Raw genomic sequence first — 21,759 nt, forward strand, 5'->3', positions numbered from 1 at the left:
AAAAAATGCACTGTTCAAGCGCCCCTAAAATTTGAGAGATTATTTGTTTATTATTGTATGTACAGTATGTCCTTTTAAAACAAGATCGATAAGTGTATTAACAAAGGGTACTTTATCTAAATGAAATATTTTAACAACAAGATTATATTGCTGTTTTGGTACAGATACATTCTTATTCTTGACCAAATTGATAATGTAGTTTTATTTGGACAGAAAACGACATTCGAAGTTAACACTACATCACCCGACACGCTAGATGGCAATGTTTACTATTTACCCTCTTGCGCTCCTTCAACGACAATAATTACGCCTTTCTTGTCCTCTTTACGATTTGTGCCTTTGCGACGGTTCGAAAAGGCGGAAGTGTTACCCCTGCTGGCGACCGTTTCTCAATAATTACATGTTTGAAATGTCAAATCAAACGTAACGTCATGTGACTTGACAAGTGAAACATTGGTGAGTGTCAGACTACCTTTTGTGACGAGTATGAAAGCAAGCGCAGCGTGGCATTTTTTGCAGCTTTCTTTCAAACTTCAAGCTACGTAGACGGGCTAATGTAGCCTGTCGCTAGCGAAGCTACTTGGAAACATGTTATTGGCCAGCGACTTTGTAACTAGATAAACTTTGACGCTCACCTATTCGGACTGTTAGTACATTTAAAGAAAACAATGTGGCTCCAGCAACGGCTGAAGGGGCTACCCGGCTTGCTATCAAGCAGCTGGGCAAGAAGACTTCTCATCGGACTGCTGATCTTCCTCATTTTCTACTGGTATCTTGGAGCAGAGCGCAAGTGGACGATCTTTAGTGGCTCGGGTGTGCCGGGTGGGGTGGTTGGACAGTGTCTTCAGGCGGAAATCCATAGATGGAAGTCTCTTGTGGACCGTGGGGAGGGTTTGTACAGCACATCTCAGGAAAAACTTGACACACCCTTTGTATCAGGTAACGGTCATATCCTCATTGACACGGACTCGAACAAACTCTGGGTGGCGTCGTCTTCACAGCCTGGTTCGGCTCCAGTCCATCAGACAGAATATTCTCCCATTGTGGACATCCGTCTCGAAGGGAAGCAGGCTGAAGTGCGGGCAGCCATGATGTGGTTCCGAAAAGGATCTGTGCTGTCAGTTCGATGCGCCTCACCTGTGGCCGCGCAGTCTTCCCGGGACTGCATCACCATCAGAGAGGAGTTTCTCGCCCACAGGAGTCGACACAATGTCTATCTTCAGAGAATCCACGTCAACAACCCTTCCGACAAATTAGCCACCTTTGAGATCTCCTACAACGATGTCAACTCTGGTGGCAAGTTCTCCACCAGCATGGACAAGGTAGAGGACAGAGCAATAGTGCTTTCATCAGGCAGAGTCCCTTTAGAGAAGAACCGATTGATGGTGGTGGTGGTAGTCACGAAAAAGATCAGCAGATTCCAGGTTTTTCAGAAATCTGAATACACTGAAAATATCCTGTCTGTTGTGAGAACTTCGGAGCCCATTGAGCCGTCCAAGCTGGAGGAGACATTTGCTAGCCTTCGGGATGGAGCCAAGAAAGAGCTGGGAGAGCTGTTGAGGTCCAGTGTGGACGATCTGGTCATAGATCACCAGCAGGCCTGGATGGACCTCTTCATTTCAGGTAGCCCCTTTCAAGCACTTTCTGCTGATTTAGTCACATCACAACTCTGTATTTAGCCAAATGGTCACCAGTCAGTTGCAAGGTACATTAAGAAAAAGTAGGCAAGTGGTTAGCACGTCCACATCACAGTGCAGAGGTCCACGGTTCGATTCTGGCCCCAGCCTTCCTGTGTGGAGTTTGCATGTTCTCCCTGTGCCTGCGTGGGTTTTCTCCGGCTACTCCGGTTTCTTCCCACATGCCAAAAAATTGCACTGTAGGTTAGTTGTTTTCTCTAAATTGTCTTTAGGTGTAATTGTGAGTGTGAATGTTTGTCTCTGTGTGCCCTGCGATTGGCTGGCAACCAGTTCAGGGTGTACCCCGTCTATTGTCAGCTGGCATAGGCTCCAGCACACCTGTCAGGGGAGAACTACGCCTTTGTTCTGGAATGAGGCTCACCACGACAAGTAGAAAGTTCTGAGACAAAGGGCACAAACACCCCCAGGCAAAATTCTGGCCAGGAAAGATGAGACCATCAGTGAGCTGGTTCAGATCTCTGTAATCTCACCCCGGACCTGAGCTTTTATTGATTTATGTGATTACAACATCATAGTCAATACACGATAACATAGAAACATGGAGAATAAAATCTGTAATTGTTTGTTCTATTTTGATAAACCTTTTTTCTCTGACCACATCTGTCTCCCTTTGTCCTGGCTTTACTCCCTATCCGTCGTGTACCCAATTATCCTGACCTGGTCATGTACACAAATGCCACCTACGTTCCCAGGACATTAGCTGGTCACATTGCCATGAACTATTATTACGCAAGTAGAATGAAGAGGAAGAACATTACAATTGATAACAGAGTAAATGTGTACTCTTTTCTCAATCCCCGCGACCCTCATTAGGTTAAAGCGGTTTAGATGATGGATGGATGGTTCAATGGTTAAAGAAAAAGTTGGGTGCGGCAATGTCGTCTTAATTTTTTTCTCGGTCGCTATGGTACAGTTCTCAGATCAGAATTGAAATTTGCAAAACAGTCAGTGCATTTCTCAAAATAATTTGTACAAACTGCAAAACGTCACGATTTCCTTGCAAAAGCCATTTTCTTTCTCAAAATCTTTCATACATCTCTCAAAAGTAAATATGTGTCACTGAACATGTTACTGCAATCAGAGCAACACATCTTGGCGTGTTAAAGCTGCAGCTGTTGTGAAAGCGCAGTGTATAAAAAGATGAGTTGAGCCATTGTGTGCGGATAACAGTCAAATTGATTAGTTAGTCAGTATGACAGTGAATTTGTTTGCAAGTTGGAAGATGTCTGCCACTAACCTACGCTACTGTAGAAGAAAAGTCATAATTACAGTAAGTATTTGTATGAAAAACACTTCAAGGCCAAAAAGTAAATTAAAAGCATCAACTTGTGCCACGTGACACGTTGGACTGCCATAAACTATCCAAGTAATTATTTCCATTCTGAAACATGCTTTTCTTAGAAAGCATTGTGGTCTATTCCGGAACTTACCGTTGACAAATGCCGCATCTGGTAAACTCCCTATTGTGCTTCTTTGTGTAGGCGTCGAGATGAGAAAGATCACGGACTCGCACACGCCATCGAGCCGCACGGTGAATGCCACCCTCTACTACATCCTGTCCTCCACGACGGCTCCCTTGTTGGAGCGTAGGCTGAGTGGTGAAGAGCGCGCCCGCCTAGAGTCCAGCCTCAACTACGCCGACCACTGCTTCAGCGGCCATGCCACCATGCACGCCGAGAACCTGTGGCCCGAAAGGGTGAGCAGTACGGCGCAGATACTGCAGCTGGTCACGCTTTGGACCCTGACTCTCCAGAAGAGAGGCTGCAAGGTGCTGGTAGCGGCCGGCGCCCACGGAGCCATGCAGGGCATGGCGCTCAGCTTCGGCGGACTCCAGTTTACCGAGAACCACCTCCAGTTCCTGGCCGACCCGGACGTGCTGCACAACAGCTACGCCCTGAGGGGGATCCACTACAACCAGGACGTCATCAACCTGGCGGTGCTGCTTGATGCCGAGGGCAAGCCTTTCCTCCACGTGTCCGTCAAGCCGCAGGAGAAGCCCGTCAAGCTGTACGCGTGCGAGGCCGGCTGCCTCAACGAGCCCGTGGAGTTGACGTCAGAGGTCAAAGGTCATACCTTCCCGGTCATGGTGACCCAGCCCATCACCCCGATGCTTTACATTTCCACCGACCTGCGCCACCTGCAGGACCTGCGCCACACGCTGCACCTCAAGGCCATCCTGGACCACGAGGAACACATGGCCAACAGGTACCCGGGCCTGCCCTTCCTCTTCTGGTTCAGCGTGGCCTCGCTCATCACACTCTTTCACCTTTTCCTCTTCAAGCTCATTTACAATGAGTACTGTGGCCCCGGTGCCAAGCCCCTCTTCAGGAGCAAGGTATGATAGCACAGAACTGCGAGATTAATGATTGCAAATTGATCTTGTGTGTGTGTGTGTGTGTGTGTGTGTGTGTGTGTGTGTGTGTGTGTGTGTGTGTGTGTGTGTGTGTGTTGGGGGGTGTTGCACAGATTTCCAGGTGTTGAGTTCTCATGTGGCACACATTCATCACCAGTATGACAGTAACAAATGCTTCCCTGGAAGTTCATTCCACCACAGCACAACTTAACCATTCTGGTTAGTTAGCAGTTGTGGTATAGAAATGAAAGATGATCTTAGCAGCACAAGGTCTTGGATGAGAAAATGTTATATTTTTTTGCATTAAAGATTTTATTTTATGGGCAAAAGAAAATCATTTTATAAAGTGTATTTAATTGGGTCGTCCATTGTGCATTCTCAAAAGGCCAATCAATGTTTTCTGAATTTGCATGTGATGCGTTGTGGAAATCATAGTTGGTGTACTTGTAGCATGCAAATTGTTGAACAAAAATGCCCATTGCATTCAAAAGATGAGAACAGCAGTGAGCCCAAACTAGCTGGTATCAGTTGTCGAAACAAACCGGTCAGTATCTGCAGCTAAAAAAAAAGCAGCATTCTAGAAAAGGAAGTCCTGGGAGTGTTAGTATGCGGGCTTAATATCGGTGTACTGAAGTCAAAGCCAAAATACAATTATTTTTTGTTCTCAGCAAGATCCTGAGTAGTAGGATTCCAATAAACTTGTGCAGTCAAGATGATCTAACTCAATAAACCTTCATTAATAAATACATCAACCATCCATATGAACAAACAATCAATTTCTATCATTGTTCAAATGAAGTGCTTTAAATGGTCTTGCAATAGGGTCGGATAGTGTCCTTGTTTGTTGATATGCCAACAAATGAAAGCCAACTGGGGAGCATTCATTTGACCGAGGTAACTGCGTGGAGTAGGCGATGTCATATGTGTAGGTTAATGTTTGTCAATGTCAACTGGTTCCAAGTTACACACATCCTCTGAATTGCTGAGCGCCTGCTGACACTTTGCCACATGTCTCTGGATTTCTTTCTTTGCTGTGTGTTGATGTTTTACAAGGAATCATTCAATTAAATTAAGAAATGACGTGGTTGGCTTGGTTTCTTTCCTTTGGTCCAGAAAACCACCATAGGAAAATGCGGATGACAACAACACAGAAATTTGCAGCCAAAATGAAAAAAATATTCTTTTTAATAAAATGTTCCAAATGTGATTTTAGAATCAATTCAATGAAATGTGACAAATTTAAATCCCAGATTGCCGTATGAATATTTACAATGTATTTAATTCGCTCATGTCAAATTGGAGCCAAAGCCCTAACAAACATTAAAAAAGATATTTCTGAAAGCGTACAACAAATAACTGGATTTACAGGAATGACATCACTTCGCTAATGACGGCTGTGTTGTGTAAAAGACGACACTACAGCGCTCTGAAACTGATCAACACAAGCTATTGCTTCTCTAACAAACATTTTGTTTTATGATGATTGGCTCAAAACTGTTGAGAGCAAATAAAAGTGACAGACTAACCTTTGAACTGCTGTGACACAAAGAGGATTTCTTGAAGGGAACCACATACAGAATTACAACACGTGGCATGAAACATTTCAGACTCGGACTGCCTGCACCAAAGGGTAAAATATAAAATGTGCGTGACAGATGAGCTACAAGTCTTTGAGCATTCCAATTTGGGCAGCGATTTTAAGCGCGGGGCCCAGTTTGATGTTCATGGCCCCCACGAGATGGTCCTCCTTCAGCAGGAGAAGTGCCTGTCCGTCGATCTCTTGCGAACGAAAGCCCTCGGCGATTTCCAGACAACCTGCAGACGGAAACGGTTGACTGAGAAGGGTACAAGCGCAGCTTTGCATGTTCCTGCTCAAATGTGTAAGTACCACATTGGCATCCTAACAGGCTTAAAAGCCTTACAAAGTGCAGACTCTTCCTTTTCGGAGGCAAATAAGCATGATTTGACTCCTGCAAGACAGTTTGATTTGGCTTTGTTTGGCGTTGGAAGTGCAATGTATTTTTTATTTTTTTTGTCCAGTTGAAGAAAGCTGATTTTCAAAGTAATTACTGGTTTCCATAGAATCTCTTGCAAGGTTGTATTGATAAATATATAGCAACAGAAAGTCGTCATTTTCTGTTCCTTTCTAGTTACTATTCAAGAAAACAGATTTAGAAACTTAAGTGAGTGAGTGCTATGAAGGCAAGCAAATTATTCTGCCACTCTTTTTTTTTTTCCTTCAAAAAAACTACTTTGCACAACTGATGGACAATACAAATGCGAAGAAAGGAAAAGCACACAGCAGATGCGATTGGATCCTACTTGATCCAATCCAATCCAATCAAGACAAGCCCACACCTGGCAAAGAGCAGATGAAAACATAAACGTCGTCCACGTTCCACTGGCCGGGGTCCCGCGGGACTTCAGCGCCTTGCGCCCGAGGTCCCCAACAGTCTTGTTTATTGCCGGACAAGTCTGAACATTGGCTTGATTCCCCCTGTGCGGGGTGAGTCACGTGACCAGCTGACTTCCGAACGCAGGAAGATGTCTGAAAGCAAAAAAAAAAAAGAAAAAAAAAGCTACTTTCAAAAATCACAATTAATCATCATTAGACAAATACTGACATATGGATATGTTGAACATTAATAACAACTGAAGCTGATTTGCGTCTCACCTTGTCTTTTAACTCCAAACTCGAGTTTTGGGGGTTTTCATTCAGTCCTTTTTGTTTTTTCGTGTCCTCCAGGGTGGATTTACGGATTGGGAAGAGGCCGATTCTTTTTGTGCATCCTACATTGTATCTTGGAACAAAAAAAAAACACTTGGCTGAAGTTTTGACCAATAAATCAAACGCGATTGCTCTGTTTCAAGTAAAGACAAGCCAAGTCAAAATTTTTCTTGACAATAATGTGTCAAGATTAATCTTGTGAGTGTGTGTGTGTGTGTGTGTGTGTGTGTGTGTGTGTGTGTGTGTGTGTGTGTGTGTGTGTGTTGGGGGGTGTTGCACAGATTTCCAGGTGTTGAGTTCTCATGTGGCACAGTTTCATCACCAGTATGACAGTAACAAATGCTTCCCTGGAAGTTCATTCCACCACAGCACAACTTAACCATTCTGGTTAGTTAGCAGTTGTGGTATAGAAATGAAAGATGATCTTAGCAGCACAAGGTCTTGGATGAGAAAATGTTATATTTTTTTGCATTAAAGATTTTATTTTATGGGCAAAAGAAAATCATTTTATAAAGTGTATTTAATTGGGTCGTCCATTGTGCATTCTCAAAAGGCCAATCAATGTTTTCTGAATTTGCATGTGATGCGTTGTGGAAATCATAGTTGGTGTACTTGTAGCATGCAAATTGTTGAACAAAAATGCCCATTGCATTCAAAAGATGAGAACAGCAGTGAGCCCAAACTAGCTGGTATCAGTTGTCGAAACAAACCGGTCAGTATCTGCAGCTAAAAAAAAAGCAGCATTCTAGAAAAGGAAGTCCTGGGAGTGTTAGTATGCGGGCTTAATATCGGTGTACTGAAGTCAAAGCCAAAATACAATTATTTTTTGTTCTCAGCAAGATCCTGAGTAGTAGGATTCCAATAAACTTGTGCAGTCAAGATGATCTAACTCAATAAACCTTCATTAATAAATACATCAACCATCCATATGAACAAACAATCAATTTCTATCATTGTTCAAATGAAGTGCTTTAAATGGTCTTGCAATAGGGTCGGATAGTGTCCTTGTTTGTTGATATGCCAACAAATGAAAGCCAACTGGGGAGCATTCATTTGACCGAGGTAACTGCGTGGAGTAGGCGATGTCATATGTGTAGGTTAATGTTTGTCAATGTCAACTGGTTCCAAGTTACACACATCCTCTGAATTGCTGAGCGCCTGCTGACACTTTGCCACATGTCTCTGGATTTCTTTCTTTGCTGTGTGTTGATGTTTTACAAGGAATCATTCAATTAAATTAAGAAATGACGTGGTTGGCTTGGTTTCTTTCCTTTGGTCCAGAAAACCACCATAGGAAAATGCGGATGACAACAACACAGAAATTTGCAGCCAAAATGAAAAAAATATTCTTTTTAATAAAATGTTCCAAATGTGATTTTAGAATCAATTCAATGAAATGTGACAAATTTAAATCCCAGATTGCCGTATGAATATTTACAATGTATTTAATTCGCTCATGTCAAATTGGAGCCAAAGCCCTAACAAACATTAAAAAAGATATTTCTGAAAGCGTACAACAAATAACTGGATTTACAGGAATGACATCACTTCGCTAATGACGGCTGTGTTGTGTAAAAGACGACACTACAGCGCTCTGAAACTGATCAACACAAGCTATTGCTTCTCTAACAAACATTTTGTTTTATGATGATTGGCTCAAAACTGTTGAGAGCAAATAAAAGTGACAGACTAACCTTTGAACTGCTGTGACACAAAGAGGATTTCTTGAAGGGAACCACATACAGAATTACAACACGTGGCATGAAACATTTCAGACTCGGACTGCCTGCACCAAAGGGTAAAATATAAAATGTGCGTGACAGATGAGCTACAAGTCTTTGAGCATTCCAATTTGGGCAGCGATTTTAAGCGCGGGGCCCAGTTTGATGTTCATGGCCCCCACGAGATGGTCCTCCTTCAGCAGGAGAAGTGCCTGTCCGTCGATCTCTTGCGAACGAAAGCCCTCGGCGATTTCCAGACAACCTGCAGACGGAAACGGTTGACTGAGAAGGGTACAAGCGCAGCTTTGCATGTTCCTGCTCAAATGTGTAAGTACCACATTGGCATCCTAACAGGCTTAAAAGCCTTACAAAGTGCAGACTCTTCCTTTTCGGAGGCAAATAAGCATGATTTGACTCCTGCAAGACAGTTTGATTTGGCTTTGTTTGGCGTTGGAAGTGCAATGTATTTTTTATTTTTTTTGTCCAGTTGAAGAAAGCTGATTTTCAAAGTAATTACTGGTTTCCATAGAATCTCTTGCAAGGTTGTATTGATAAATATATAGCAACAGAAAGTCGTCATTTTCTGTTCCTTTCTAGTTACTATTCAAGAAAACAGATTTAGAAACTTAAGTGAGTGAGTGCTATGAAGGCAAGCAAATTATTCTGCCACTCTTTTTTTTTTTCCTTCAAAAAAACTACTTTGCACAACTGATGGACAATACAAATGCGAAGAAAGGAAAAGCACACAGCAGATGCGATTGGATCCTACTTGATCCAATCCAATCCAATCAAGACAAGCCCACACCTGGCAAAGAGCAGATGAAAACATAAACGTCGTCCACGTTCCACTGGCCGGGGTCCCGCGGGACTTCAGCGCCTTGCGCCCGAGGTCCCCAACAGTCTTGTTTATTGCCGGACAAGTCTGAACATTGGCTTGATTCCCCCTGTGCGGGGTGAGTCACGTGACCAGCTGACTTCCGAACGCAGGAAGATGTCTGAAAGCAAAAAAAAAAAAGAAAAAAAAAGCTACTTTCAAAAATCACAATTAATCATCATTAGACAAATACTGACATATGGATATGTTGAACATTAATAACAACTGAAGCTGATTTGCGTCTCACCTTGTCTTTTAACTCCAAACTCGAGTTTTGGGGGTTTTCATTCAGTCCTTTTTGTTTTTTCGTGTCCTCCAGGGTGGATTTACGGATTGGGAAGAGGCCGATTCTTTTTGTGCATCCTACATTGTATCTTGGAACAAAAAAAAAACACTTGGCTGAAGTTTTGACCAATAAATCAAACGCGATTGCTCTGTTTCAAGTAAAGACAAGCCAAGTCAAAATTTTTCTTGACAATAATGTGTCATTGCGTTCTCTAACAGTCTAAAGACGGCAGTCTGTTTAATCTTGTATTAATGGAATATAAACTACGCAGTAAAATCCACCCGTTTATCCTGCGCGGCACGGTTGATCTGGTAGGAGGCCATTGTGGCGCTGGCACATTTGATGCAAAGCCGTGCCTGATCTGTGATGTCATTTTCAGTCGACAGCAAGTGGAAAAATGGCCACCCCATGAGATGCTGTTTTCGACTAGTGGGGTCGCACAGAGCTCATTATTGTCAAGAAACATTTTACCCGTAACTTGGCTTTCTTTTGCAACAACCAGACTATGAACACACTTAACGGCATTGGAAATAACCTCTGATCCAGTAATGGCTATAATTACAGTAATATAAAAATGTACATCATTAAGTCGTAAGAACACTGATGTGTTAATAAGAAATGCTTGGAAAACAGGTTTAATGTTTGTTTTCATCGAAAAATAAGGTAACATGTCACGGTGTGGCTTATTTTTGAACATGGAATCATACCTGCATTACACAGACAGGGTCAGGAGACTAAAACGAGAATAATTGTCAAAGGTTTGCTCACTTTTCCTCCAACAAAGGTGGATTTTGGAAGAGTAAACTGACACGTTTCCACCACAATGTAGCGCAGCGGCACGTGGTGACAACTGTAAGCTATGCAAGTAGTGTTAAATGACAGAGAGGTGCATTGATATAATGTGGAAAAAAGTTTTTGAAGCCTCTGCCTTCGTCCACGGTGATTTCATGATTGTATCTTGAGTGTTTATCCTGTTCAGGGTTACATGGAGCCGGAGTGTATTCCAGCTGACTTTGTGGCCTACACCTGGCGTGGACAGATCTGTTATTTTGGCACCAATTACAACCTTCGGAAAGGCAAGGAACACATATTTTGCCGAACTGAAACATACTGTTCATTGCAGCTGGGGCTCAAGACTTTAGTTTTAGTACGAAGGCAGACAAAGTGGGCCAATCCTGTGTCCGACTATACTTCATTACCTTTTAGCACATAGTGTCGAACAGAACCTCTTGGACCTTTTGAAGATGTACGCAAAGTCCACCTTGCCACAAAGCTCACAGGTGAGCATGGGCTCTTGTCGAGCTTTTAAATCTGATGGGGCAGAGAGAGAAGACAAGTCAGACATCTAGAAATATGTTTATTCATTTAAGCCTTAAAATACCCATCCCATCCCCTGTAATCAAATTAAAGCTCATTAAAAGACGTTATAAATGTATTAGCAGGACCCCACAAAATTACATGTTTGAGAGAAAAGTCTGCTTCATTCAATACAACCGGTAATAGTGATATAGTGGGGGGGGTGGGGGTTATTGTACTGTACATGATTTAAGCCTGCATCTCTGCAAAATATCATGAATGAGGTTGCAGATGGGAATGCCGTTTTTGCTTACTCGCCTGTGTTTGTCTGCCAAAAAGAAAAAGATATATATTATGAGCTAATATGAAGGAAATAACAACAAAATTTGGGCCTGAGGCCTGAGAAAATGACAGTAGGTCCAGGCAAGTGCTAACAAGGAGACCACTGTGCCATTTGGCTGAGAGACTTAATGTTACCCTTTGGCGGAAGTCCATTCATTCTTGAATCTGACGTGTCTCTCCTGAGGCAATCAACTGAAAAGGAAGGACGTTCCACCTGCAGACACAAAAAGATAATACTCATTTCAAAACTGGAATTGGCATCTGTCTTGATAATTAGTCATATTTAGTTTACGCTGGAAATAATACACAATTGCACTGTATACACATTGTGTATATATGATGGTTCAATTAAGTGTGACAAAAACAATATTATTATGAAAGTTAATATTTTTCCAAGGGTGGCACGGTGGTTGACTAGTTAGCACGTCTGCCTCAGTGCAGAGGTGCAGGGTTCGATTCCGGCTCCGGACTTCCTATGTGGAGTTTGCATGTTCTCCACGTGCCTGCGTGGGTTTTCTCTGGGTACTCCGGCTTCCACCCACATTCCAAAAACATGAATGGCAGGTTAATGGAACCTCTAAATTGTCCCGAGGTGTGATTGCAAACGCGGATGGCACGCCCGCGACTTTTGTGAGGATAAACTGATTAGAAAATAGATGGATGGATGGATATTTTTCCATTTTCTGATATACAGCTTGGTTTTGAACAGGTCTAGATTTCACACCAAGTACAAAAGGGAGAAAACTGAGATGAGAAAAACAATGGATATACAGAGAGGGTAGGCAAGTGAGGCAGTGCCACCCTCTGCTGGCCGTTCTTTGCATGTGAAGAGTAAAACAAACCCCCGCCCCAACCCTATCATTATTATATTAAATTGTTTCATTTTAGTTTTTTGAATCATCACCGATATTAGCTACATCACTATACCACATACATTATCATACAACTTTTTCTGATAAAAATTTATTTTAAAAGAAAACTAGCAGATAAATGCTAAATAAATGAATCACGATAATATTATTGTACATCATTTGCTTATCACTGCTAGTGCAGGATTAAGCAATGGTTTGTGACTGCATCAGCGCTAGTCCTACCCAGTCCCCACCCATTGCGCGTGATGGGATATGCTGAAAGAAAAAAATACTTCATGAGGCATGAGCACGGACTATGATATAATTCAATGAATGTGGAAATTAAATAAACCATGACATTTAAAAACATTTATCTAATATTTACTTGCTTTCTAATATTGACTTGTCACCCCTAGCCCTCCTTACTTACCCTTTCTATTCTAACATTAATTAATCATAGTGTGTGTGTGAGTGAGTGAGTGAGTGAGTGAGTGAGTGAGTGAGTGTGTGTGTGTGTGTGTGTGTGTGTGTGTGTGTGTGTGTGTGTGTGTGTGGCTCAAGCAGAAACACTCACAGGAAAAGGCTCAGCACCCTCCTGGATAACAAAGCCCTCTATTAAATGGGTCAGGATGTGGGATTTGACTATGGCCTGGGCTGGCTTGCTCTCTCCTCTGTGTCGACTACTGTTTGTATTGCCATTCCCAGCGGTCATGACTGGAGCACAGGATGCCCCTCACCTTGACAACACAAAACAGCATCACAAATTTTTAGGCAAAATAGAGGGAAAAAAACCCTTTAACCCCCCTAGATGGAATGTTCAAGTCATACAATTACAGATACTTCCAGAATGGATTAATTAAAAAAAAAAAAAACCTTCTAAATTATACACTGATGACACATCATCATTATGAATTGTACGGTAGGCTCCATTCTCAGTGGTGGTTTCTGGCATGTGCTGTATGTGTGAATGCGCACGGTGGCATTAGCGGGGGGAGTCAAAGCACCCCAAAAACGCTACATCGCCTACGTGAAATGGGTTTTTCTCTTGTTTAATGCATGGCATGCCAGTGGTGAATTTGAACACCCTTGTGAAGTCTATCCATCTTCTAATCCACTTATCATCACAAGTGTCATGGGCGTGCTGGAGCCTATCCCAGCTGTCTTCGGGCGGTAGGCGGGGGGCACCCTGAACTGGTTGCCAGCCAATCGCAGAGCACACATAGACGAACAACTATCCGTGCTCACAATCACACCTCAGCATAATTTAGAGTGCTCCATTAACTTGCCATGAATGTTTTTGGAAGGTGGGAGGAAACCGGAATACCCGGAGAAAATCCATGCACGGGAAGAACTTGCATACTCCTCACAGGAAGGCCGGAGCCAGAATCGAACCCTGCAACTCTGTACTGTGAGGCAGACGGGCTAACCAGTCAACCAACGTGGCGCCCCCTTGTGGAGTCACCCTCTGAAAAATAGATTTTGTTTGTTTGTTTGTTTTTAAAGCTCAAGTGTATAAAATCTCACTTGAGGTCAACTATGTCCCAGGAACATTTAATTGGCCCCAGCATTGTAAGCATAAACCCCACAGTCTGGGAGCAGAACCCAAACAAGGAGTCAAGTCGAGTTCACATCGAGGAAGGAGAGACTGCAACATTGTGAAATAAATTTACATTATAATCCATAAATTAAAAGAAAGTAAACATAACGGGAAACAAAGTCAAAGTGACTGCAATAAGTTTCAAACAAGTCTTTTCTTTCAATTTCTTGGGGAATCCTATATTTCCCTAATTGTAATTGGTCTTTACTGTTGAAGTTTGAGGTCCAATGTCAATATCCTGCGTGTTGGTGGTGGGGTGGGGGTTTTTGCCAAAAAAGGGTCTCACGCAGGGTGCCAATCAAGACAGGATCGACACTACGCATTCCAGATTAATATAACAGCAATTACCAGGTGGTTACCACTGACCAGGTGTGACCTTAAAGCATTACAGGCAAAGCTGGTTGTATAGGGGTAAAAAAAATAAATTGTGTGTTCGTGTGTGTATACACACACACACACAGGGTAGTAGTCTAGAATTAAATACAAACAAAAAATTATGGTCATGAATAATTAGTGATAGTCAATGGTGCAGCGTAAGAATACCTCGTCAGGTGTCTGGAGTCACAAGAAGGCACGCTCAGTTACCGCCGTAAATACTTTTACCCCCGTTTATATTTAGGAGCGAGAAGTATTTTTCACGCATTTTCTTGATTTTACCTCAATGCTACGGTAAGTTAGTAAATAGACAACGATTGGTTCCGATTTACGTACATTGGGGGTAAGTTGCGACACGGGACGGAATTCCGTCGTAAGCAGTGGACGTGTCTTCTTCTTCTTCGATCTTTCAGTCGTTTATTTTGAGTGGAGATTGCCAGGAGTTCTGTGATCATAAAAGCACCATAGACCATGAATCTTGTGAATAGAATTTTCGTATGAATAAAGAAGATGAGCAAGCATTTTACCCAATCTGTGTTTACGAGGGTTTGTTAATTCACGTGCGAGGTCCACAGAATTAATTGTTACATTTGCCATGTCCCCCGTGAGGACGCGAGAACTGAGGAGTTGAAATAACTATTTCTGTCCGAACCCACCTTTGGGCCACTTGGGTAAAGAGGCGCCCTCCGGGTTAAACAATGGTGAGTTCCAGGGAAGAGGACCCCTTTGTTCTGCGGGCGACGTTTCATTCACTCACCGTTCGTCCTCCACCAACACTTATCCGAGCCCAGTCTTGTACACTGCGGCCCAAATTAATTGATCATTTCTTCGTGTTCATTGACTCAAACTACAACAAAAGTGCAACGCAACTCTTCGAACCACACACAACAACACTTGCCTTGACTTGTACGTGCGCATGCCTAATGGCAGGACAACAACAAACCACTAAACACAATTTCCGGTTTAATCCTCCAAAATAAAGAGCTTGACCAAGTTGAACCAACCAAATTTGCATCATTTGAAATAGCTAAAACGCACAAAAAATTGGCGTCACTGCAGTCCTACCAAGCAATTACACGAATAAGTACAGACACAATGCATATCGGAATATATTAAACAGTCGTTTATAGCACAGGTGTCAAAAACTCAAACCCAGGGTCAGATCCAGCCTGCCATATCATTTGTTGCCAAATAAAGTTTCTACTCCATACTTCTTGCTGAATTGGTTTGTTCTTTTCATTTGTACAGGAAATCTGTAAGAACATTGCAATTTTACAGTTTACAGATATTTCAAGCATTTGTTTTCAGAAACCCGTTTTTCGCTGAAATATACAACTTCTTTCCCTTCCAAAATATGACCATTTTTGGCTGCATGGTGGGCGACTGGTTTCAATCTTGAAAATAGTTTATATTGAAAATATACAACCTTTTCTCTTGAAAGTGTAGTATGCAAGTATTTAGTTCCAGAAATATGCAATTTTTTTTTTAATCTCAAATGCACGATTTTAATTTTTAAAAGTAAAGAATTTTATTATCCACAAGCATGGACAAAATAATTCTCATACAAATATGATTTTTATCTTGTCCAGCTACGGAGCTATAGGGTGGCCAAGGTTGGTCAAGACCAGACTGTCTGTCTGCCTCATGCTTTTATTTTGGAGCAGAAAAACGGAAGTTAGCTATGGCCTCTTACTGCAATCTTACTTCATACTATCAATTTACCATTCCTGCCCATGGCAAAGGATCCATCGTTTGAGATGACGGTCCTGTGAGCAGCCAGTACTAGAGAGGAAACTTTGCCCCACAAGTCTCATGTCAACGCTGGAATTGATGAAAAAGGATTGTTTTGCATCTGGGACACTGTCCTCAGCTTCTCTAAAAAGACGATTCATCAAAAAGGGAAGAGTCGCTCCAAGGGCCAACTGCAAAGATGTGAACACAGACTGTCATCTGTGCAGGTGAGAGCAGATACATAGATACTACCTGTATTTGCACAGCTTGTTCCAGGAAACCTGGGAAATGTGCTCACCTTTATAACCAAATTAAGTAAACCAACCTCCTTTTTGATTTTTATTGTTGATATAATTCATTTTTTTTTGTCAGAAAATGTGTTATGGCTTGATGAAACCACGGCTGAACTTTTTGGCCATAATTCCAAAAGTGAAATTCGATACAAAAACAACACTGTTCATCACCAAAAGAAAATCTTATCTACAGTGAAGTGTGGTGGCGGCGGGATTGTGTCAATTAGCCCCACTGTTACATAAAAGTGGGGCGCACACAGAGAACAGCTCACACACATTTTCAGAAATTGGCAGAGGACTAAAGATTTGTTAAATTGTGTAATTTCACACTTGATGGGGTGGGCAGACACGCCTGACACCGAAATACAGTATTGGTATGAAAACGAGCAGAAAAAGTCAGTTTTCCATTGTATGTCCTCTATAGGCCCAAGAATAGCACCCAGAATGACATTTTGTTGTTTACTGTCCGTGATAATTGCAGGTGTTTCCTATCTTCCAACTCCGGCAGTGGTCGGACTGTTCGCCGGATTCTGACAGCTTGCCTGCTGTCTTTCCTGGCCCTGCTTGGCTCTGTATCCATTGACCTCAGCTCCAATTTTGCATTGCTCCACTCTACTGAGGCTGCTTACGAAGAGTTGGCTTCGTGCCGGACGGCAGCCATCTTGGACCTGGTCAGTAAGCTTCAACTGATGCGCCATTTGTTAAGCAAAGACGTGGGAAATGAGACATTCAATGCCAGTGTTTCTGCGGTTGTGTTGCCCATCTTGGATCTGTGTGGTGACATCGTGGGCCACAGAGATGGCGATGGGCTGCATTGCCATGATAGGGTGGCTGAATTTTGCCAGGAGATTGAAAGGAGCATTCATGAATTAATGCGCCCTTCACTGGTTACAAATACAACAAATGAAAACGATACCTCGGCTCTGAATGCGCTCATTAGAGGGCTTCTTGATATGTGGGTTACAGAAGAAGAAAGTCTCAGCAAAGCCAGACATGACTCAAACTGGGGCGATGTTCTATCTGCAAGGCTTCTGCTCACATTCAAAGAACTCAACCACCAGTTACAGGACTTCCCCAATATGGCAGCGTTACCTGCTTTCCAGGACAAGTGGACTTTTGTGTTAAAGTACCTGAACTTGGCTGCACTCATGACAAAACAACTGCATGACTGCTGGCTAGAGAACATTGATGGAAAGTTCAACTCAAGCCAGTATTTCAAACAAATCTTCAACACAAATCTTTGGGACATCACAGACTCAAACAAAAAGCTGTCCGGGTCCCACACCGGACTTCAATTGCTGAATGACACTCAGCAGTGCTTGTTTGAGCGTGCAGTGCCGGCACTGCGAATGGCATCTCGCTCGGTGTCTTCGGGCCTCAGTATGAAGATCAGCCTTCTGGCAATTGCCTGCCTCATCTACCCAGTGGTCATGTTCTCTTTCAAGCAAATGACTGAGTGGATTCAAAATTATGCACGCAGTTTAATAGAGAAGACGGAGGATCTGAGACGTCAAAGACAACTGGCCGAAGATCTGCTGCATCAAATGCTGCCAAAATCAGTCGCGAAACAGCTCCGCCGACATAAACACGTAGAGGCGGAGAGCTATGAGAAGGTTGGTGTGCTAGAAATTCACGGACAAAGCCGCAATGAACATCGCGTTGATTTTCTCATGCATTCTAATATACAAGCGGGTGGAAACACAATAGGCGTGTATTTGATCAGGTCCCTTGCTCAAGAGTCACACTGCAGTGCTCTGAGGCAATCTGGTGTCTTATCAGGCCCAATATCCAGGTTTCTGTTTTGATATTTGCTCTTTTGAGCTGTTAGATTTTTTTTTTAACCCTTCGCTTGACTCGAAAGCAAAACATGAGACTTTCCAAATTTAGTCGTTCGAGACGAGTTATTTAGAGCCAAGTCACTTCCAACTGAATTTTGATTTTGAATCTGGCATATCAGTCAGGAAAAAAAAAAACATAGTTCTCATGCTTGAAGATTTCTAGATATCCTTTTATTTTGTGATGTAGGCTTTTGTATCATGTTCCAGTCCATAAATTCTCTGATTGCTTGAAAACACATTCTGAGCTTTTAATATTGAGGCTGCTGTCAGGAGGCTACCATCGCATCATCTGCAGACACGCTGAATGAACGTGTCTTTGCTCCCTTTGTAGCTATTGTTGACGTAATTACCTATAATTGCTCTGTTCCATATTCATCAGAAGATAAAACAAGTTTGATAGGTGAAAATTGCATTTGGCTTATTGAAGAGGTTTGAACAGCTGTACTAAAAGCACTCGGTGCAGCGGAGTGTGGGGGTTGGGCGGCTCTAATGCTGTGAAATATACTGAAAGCTCCTTTTCAAACTGATGTTGAACTTTGGACTATCAGAAAACATAATCAAAAACGAATTATTTGGAAAATGAGCATCAATATGTAGTTTTTTTTTTTTTTTTAAAGAGCAAGCACTGTTGCAAAAACAGACTGAAATGATATCATTGTTTGGAGCTTCAACAACCAGCGGTGTGGGATGGGAACTCAAAATGAACACATTTTGAGTTCTTTATGTGAAGCAGATATTTTCCACTACCAACGTTCACCCCAGCCTTCTGTATCTGTGGAAAAAAATCCAAAAGGAAACTTCAAAGTAAATGTTGATTTATTCTATTCTAGGTGACCATTTTTTTCTCGGACATTGTGGGTTTCACCTCCATCTCAGCCTCCTGCACTCCTTTACAAGTCGTGGAGATGCTCAACAACCTCTACGTTTGCTTTGACACACGAATAGACTCCTATGATGTATACAAGGTGATTCAGGATCGAGAAAACACACAAACACAAATTTAAGATGGCAAACACAAGGAAACGACAAAGCTTGATTCTCTTAGATCACAATAATTGTTTGATTTTAAGCAAGTTGTTACTGTTGTAACTTTGATTAATGGTGACTGGAAGGGTTGCGATTTCAATTCATAGTTGTATAAAAGCCATTAATTTCAAAAACCAATGTAAGAATGTTTATTTATTGAGTCAAAGCAGTGAAGTATCATATCACCACATTTTATTATCAAGTGAAGGAGATTAGCATCCATATAAAATAATGAACAGAATTTTGTGGGGTTAATAAAGGCAAATCCACAAATGTGCTTAGCTTGCAATTGCATGACCCCGATAGTCGTGCAAATAATGCACCTGTATTATTGTAACAATTGAAGTTATCATTAAAAACATCCCGGTTTTTGTTACTATTGTTTTGTACGCCGTTTCACCTAGGTTGAGACAATTGGGGACGCATACATGGTGGTGAGTGGACTCCCCGAGAGGAACGGGGACAGACATGCTGACGAGATTGCCAAGATGGCTCTGGATCTGGTTGCAGCCGTCCGGCAGGTGTTCATCCCTCACATGCCCAAACAGAGGCTGCAGCTCCGAGCTGGAATTCACACAGGTCAAGGCATTTTATGGGCATGGGTTGGCTCGGTGTCATTTTGTTGTTGTCGTTTACCTCCAATGTGTTTCTGGTATTGTTTTGTGTGCCGATCAGGTCCATGTGTGGCCGGAATCGTGGGCTACAAGATGCCTAGATATTGTCTGTTTGGGGATACGGTGAATACAGCATCTAGAATGGAGTCCACTAGTCTGCGTATGTTGAGCGATAAGCACGTGCACCAGTCATTAATGTCAAATTTAAATGTTGAAGCACTGTTATAAATATGGAAACCCACCACCTCACCATTGGGTAGTCAACATACCGTATATACTCATTGGTGAAGGCTTCAAGAAAAGTATGTCTTTTTCCAAATGGAAAAATACCTCAATGAACACCCCGAAACACAGTTCGGAATAGTGCCAACCTGACGCGTCCACCGGTGTCATAGATCACTGAAGCTGGAGGCCAATGGTAGCGAAATCATGTATGTGATTTGATTTGTTTGAAAATCATACGGTACTTTAAAACATGGAGAAAAATTCTTCAATGACAACCACATGAAATATCACTGCATGTGATGGAGTGCATGCAGGAAGTGAAATATGATACAGACCTCCAGCAAGGCCAAACATGAACCCCCCAAAAAACATGTCCAGCTGATTTGAAAATCCTGACATGCAATGTAGTAACTGATGATACTGTCCCACTCCACTCCTGCACTTTGTGCTCTTTTCATTTATTAAGTTTTTTTCACCTCTCTCTTTAGTCTCAAATGCGCATTCCTATCCACACAAAGCAGAAATAAATGATGACTAGCTGCTTGTTACATCCCAGGTCATTTTCAAGTGACGAAAACCGCAAATCAAAAAAGTTCTGATTATAAGCGGTTTACCGATCTAAATGTTTTTTGGGATATAATGTATATTTCTATTCATGCAAATCTTGATCTGTCCCAAGTTGTATGTGTGTTTTAAATAGGATGTTATATTATACATTGCGACAGCTCAAAAAATCCACACAAGTTCTGCAACCTACTTGGCCCTGAACAAAGACTATGCCTACGATTTGCAGCTTCGAGGAGAGATTGAAGTCAAGGTGAGTGCAAGGGTGGCCAATCCTTTTTCTTTACCTTCACCACAGACTTAATACGGTAATAATATATGTGTCATCCAAGTCAATTTCCCTACGACGAGGTTTACTGTGATTTCCCAATGGTCCAAATTATTTATTGCATCTAAAAATCCCTCTGCCTCCGCCTGCCAGGGTAAAGGCAAAATGAACACATATTGGTTGATTGGCCATAAGAACTACAGTGTCCAGAATGACAGTCTGGTTTGCCACTGGAATCCCAACATGGCGAGAAAAAAGACGACTGATGCAAGCAGTGATGTCTCTGTGGGAAATGTGAGTAGAACTGGTTTCAACATTTAACATTTTACTATACTGGTCATTCACCAAGAAGGGCTTTCAATTCTACTTTATTTTGTCACATTGCTTTTGCTCTGTGATGTTTCAAAAGAGTTCTGATTTCCATCAAAAACGCAGTATTTGCCATAAATCAGTACATTAAATTACAATTTCTGAAATGTCATTGAATGTAACTTTTGTGTTTGTGTTTTGTCTGCCAGTCATCAGTGACAGTGGAGAGCCTCAGTGAAAGCACCACCACCCCGGTGACCAATCACACGCCGCCGCACCCTCGATCCCATAAGGCCAGCCTGAGTGGTGCGGCTCAGATGGGGCCTTCAGGCAGCAGCGGTGCCAACCGGACCTCCATGATTGGGGGACTGCAGGGGGAGGAGGAGTCCTCCCTGCAGAGTCAGTGCAGAGGCAGCAGCAGTGAAGACAAATGTGACATTCTGCCTGGCTCCACAAACAACAACAATAACCTCCGTCATGACTGCAACTTATATAACAGAATAAGCGATTTATAAAGTCCTCTCTTTCTCTCTCTCTCTCTCTCTCTCTCTCTCTCTCTCTCTCTCTCTCTCTCTCTCTCTCTCTCTCTCTCTTTTTTACTGTCTTTCATAGTTCCAGTATTAATTCATGACAACTTTCCCAAGTGTTGATCAGAAGTTTTTTTTTCTAAACAGCTTCTATCCTATGCCCTCCAGAGGGACCCCAAGAGCTGTGAAACAAGCACTGAGCCACCCCCCCCACGCACACACACACACACACACACGCACACAC

At 42.4% G+C, this 21,759-nt stretch overlaps 4 protein-coding genes across 6 annotated transcripts; 2 read left to right on the plus strand and 2 right to left on the minus strand.

The window, feature by feature from the left end:
- The first annotated feature begins 326 nt into the window (after positions 1-326).
- kiaa2013 (KIAA2013 ortholog) lies at positions 327-5,130 on the plus strand. Its single transcript, XM_019891233.1, has 3 exons — positions 327-1,623; positions 3,179-4,078; positions 4,116-5,130. The coding sequence occupies exons 1-2, from the start codon at positions 669-671 to the stop codon at positions 4,036-4,038; spliced, it is 1,815 nt and encodes a 604-aa protein (XP_019746792.1). The 5' UTR covers positions 327-668; the 3' UTR covers positions 4,039-4,078; positions 4,116-5,130.
- Positions 5,131-5,309: 179 nt separating this feature from the next.
- On the minus strand, positions 5,310-7,161 carry LOC109528290 (polyhomeotic-like protein 2). Its single transcript, XM_019890671.1, has 4 exons — positions 7,058-7,161; positions 6,725-6,911; positions 6,409-6,598; positions 5,310-5,865 (listed from the first exon to the last, which is right to left on the minus strand). The coding sequence occupies exons 1-4, from the start codon at positions 7,159-7,161 to the stop codon at positions 5,711-5,713; spliced, it is 636 nt and encodes a 211-aa protein (XP_019746230.1). The 3' UTR covers positions 5,310-5,710.
- A 739-nt stretch (positions 7,162-7,900) lies between these two features.
- On the minus strand, positions 7,901-15,058 carry LOC109528523 (polyhomeotic-like protein 2). 3 transcript variants are annotated; one of them, XM_019891234.1, is made up of 7 exons: positions 14,878-15,058; positions 12,723-12,885; positions 11,433-11,511; positions 10,859-10,970; positions 9,621-9,747; positions 9,305-9,494; positions 7,901-8,761 (listed from the first exon to the last, which is right to left on the minus strand). In XM_019891234.1, the coding sequence occupies exons 2-7, from the start codon at positions 12,858-12,860 to the stop codon at positions 8,607-8,609; spliced, it is 801 nt and encodes a 266-aa protein (XP_019746793.1). In that variant the 5' UTR covers positions 12,861-12,885; positions 14,878-15,058; the 3' UTR covers positions 7,901-8,606. The 3 variants fall into 3 exon arrangements, with proteins under 3 accessions (XP_019746793.1, XP_019746794.1, XP_019746795.1); XM_019891235.1 differs by having other exon boundaries at positions 14,777-15,058; XM_019891236.1 differs by lacking the exon at positions 12,723-12,885 and having other exon boundaries at positions 14,777-15,058.
- Positions 15,059-15,871: 813 nt separating this feature from the next.
- On the plus strand, positions 15,872-21,728 carry LOC109528266 (guanylate cyclase soluble subunit beta-2). The gene is made up of 8 exons (XM_019890646.1): positions 15,872-16,078; positions 16,626-17,757; positions 18,813-18,947; positions 19,413-19,587; positions 19,684-19,782; positions 20,573-20,664; positions 20,833-20,973; positions 21,198-21,728. Exons 1-8 carry the CDS (start codon positions 15,933-15,935, stop codon positions 21,501-21,503), a joined length of 2,226 nt encoding a protein of 741 aa, XP_019746205.1. The 5' UTR covers positions 15,872-15,932; the 3' UTR covers positions 21,504-21,728.
- Positions 21,729-21,759: the final 31 nt, after the last annotated feature.

This window comes from Hippocampus comes, unplaced genomic scaffold, assembly GCF_001891065.2.
Source record: "Hippocampus comes isolate QL1 unplaced genomic scaffold, H_comes_QL1_v1.1 scaffold174, whole genome shotgun sequence".
NCBI lineage: Eukaryota > Metazoa > Chordata > Actinopteri > Syngnathiformes > Syngnathidae > Hippocampus > Hippocampus comes.

Coding starts and splice junctions, on each gene's coding strand:
- LOC109528290 (XM_019890671.1), bottom strand. CDS start 7,161: ATGGTTAAGTTGTGCTGTGGTGGAATGAACTTCCAGGGAAGCATTTGT. Junction 6,912..7,057: donor AACTCAACACCTGGAAATCT/GTGCAACACCCC, acceptor TACTTGAAACAG/AGCAATCGCGTTTGATTTAT. Junction 6,599..6,724: donor GTTTGGAGTTAAAAGACAAG/GTGAGACGCAAA, acceptor TTTTGCTTTCAG/ACATCTTCCTGCGTTCGGAA.
- LOC109528266 (XM_019890646.1), top strand. CDS start 15,933: ATGTCAACGCTGGAATTGATGAAAAAGGATTGTTTTGCATCTGGGACA. Junction 19,783..20,572: donor AATGGAGTCCACTAGTCTGC/GTATGTTGAGCG, acceptor ACATTGCGACAG/CTCAAAAAATCCACACAAGT. Junction 20,974..21,197: donor GTGATGTCTCTGTGGGAAAT/GTGAGTAGAACT, acceptor TTTGTCTGCCAG/TCATCAGTGACAGTGGAGAG.
- LOC109528523 (XM_019891234.1), bottom strand. CDS start 12,860: ATGACCGCTGGGAATGGCAATACAAACAGTAGTCGACACAGAGGAGAG. Junction 10,971..11,432: donor GAATGGACTTCCGCCAAAGG/GTAACATTAAGT, acceptor CTGCCCCATCAG/ATTTAAAAGCTCGACAAGAG. Junction 8,762..9,304: donor TTTCATCTGCTCTTTGCCAG/GTGTGGGCTTGT, acceptor TTCCGTCTGCAG/GTTGTCTGGAAATCGCCGAG.
- kiaa2013 (XM_019891233.1), top strand. CDS start 669: ATGTGGCTCCAGCAACGGCTGAAGGGGCTACCCGGCTTGCTATCAAGC. Junction 1,624..3,178: donor GATGGACCTCTTCATTTCAG/GTAGCCCCTTTC, acceptor TTCTTTGTGTAG/GCGTCGAGATGAGAAAGATC.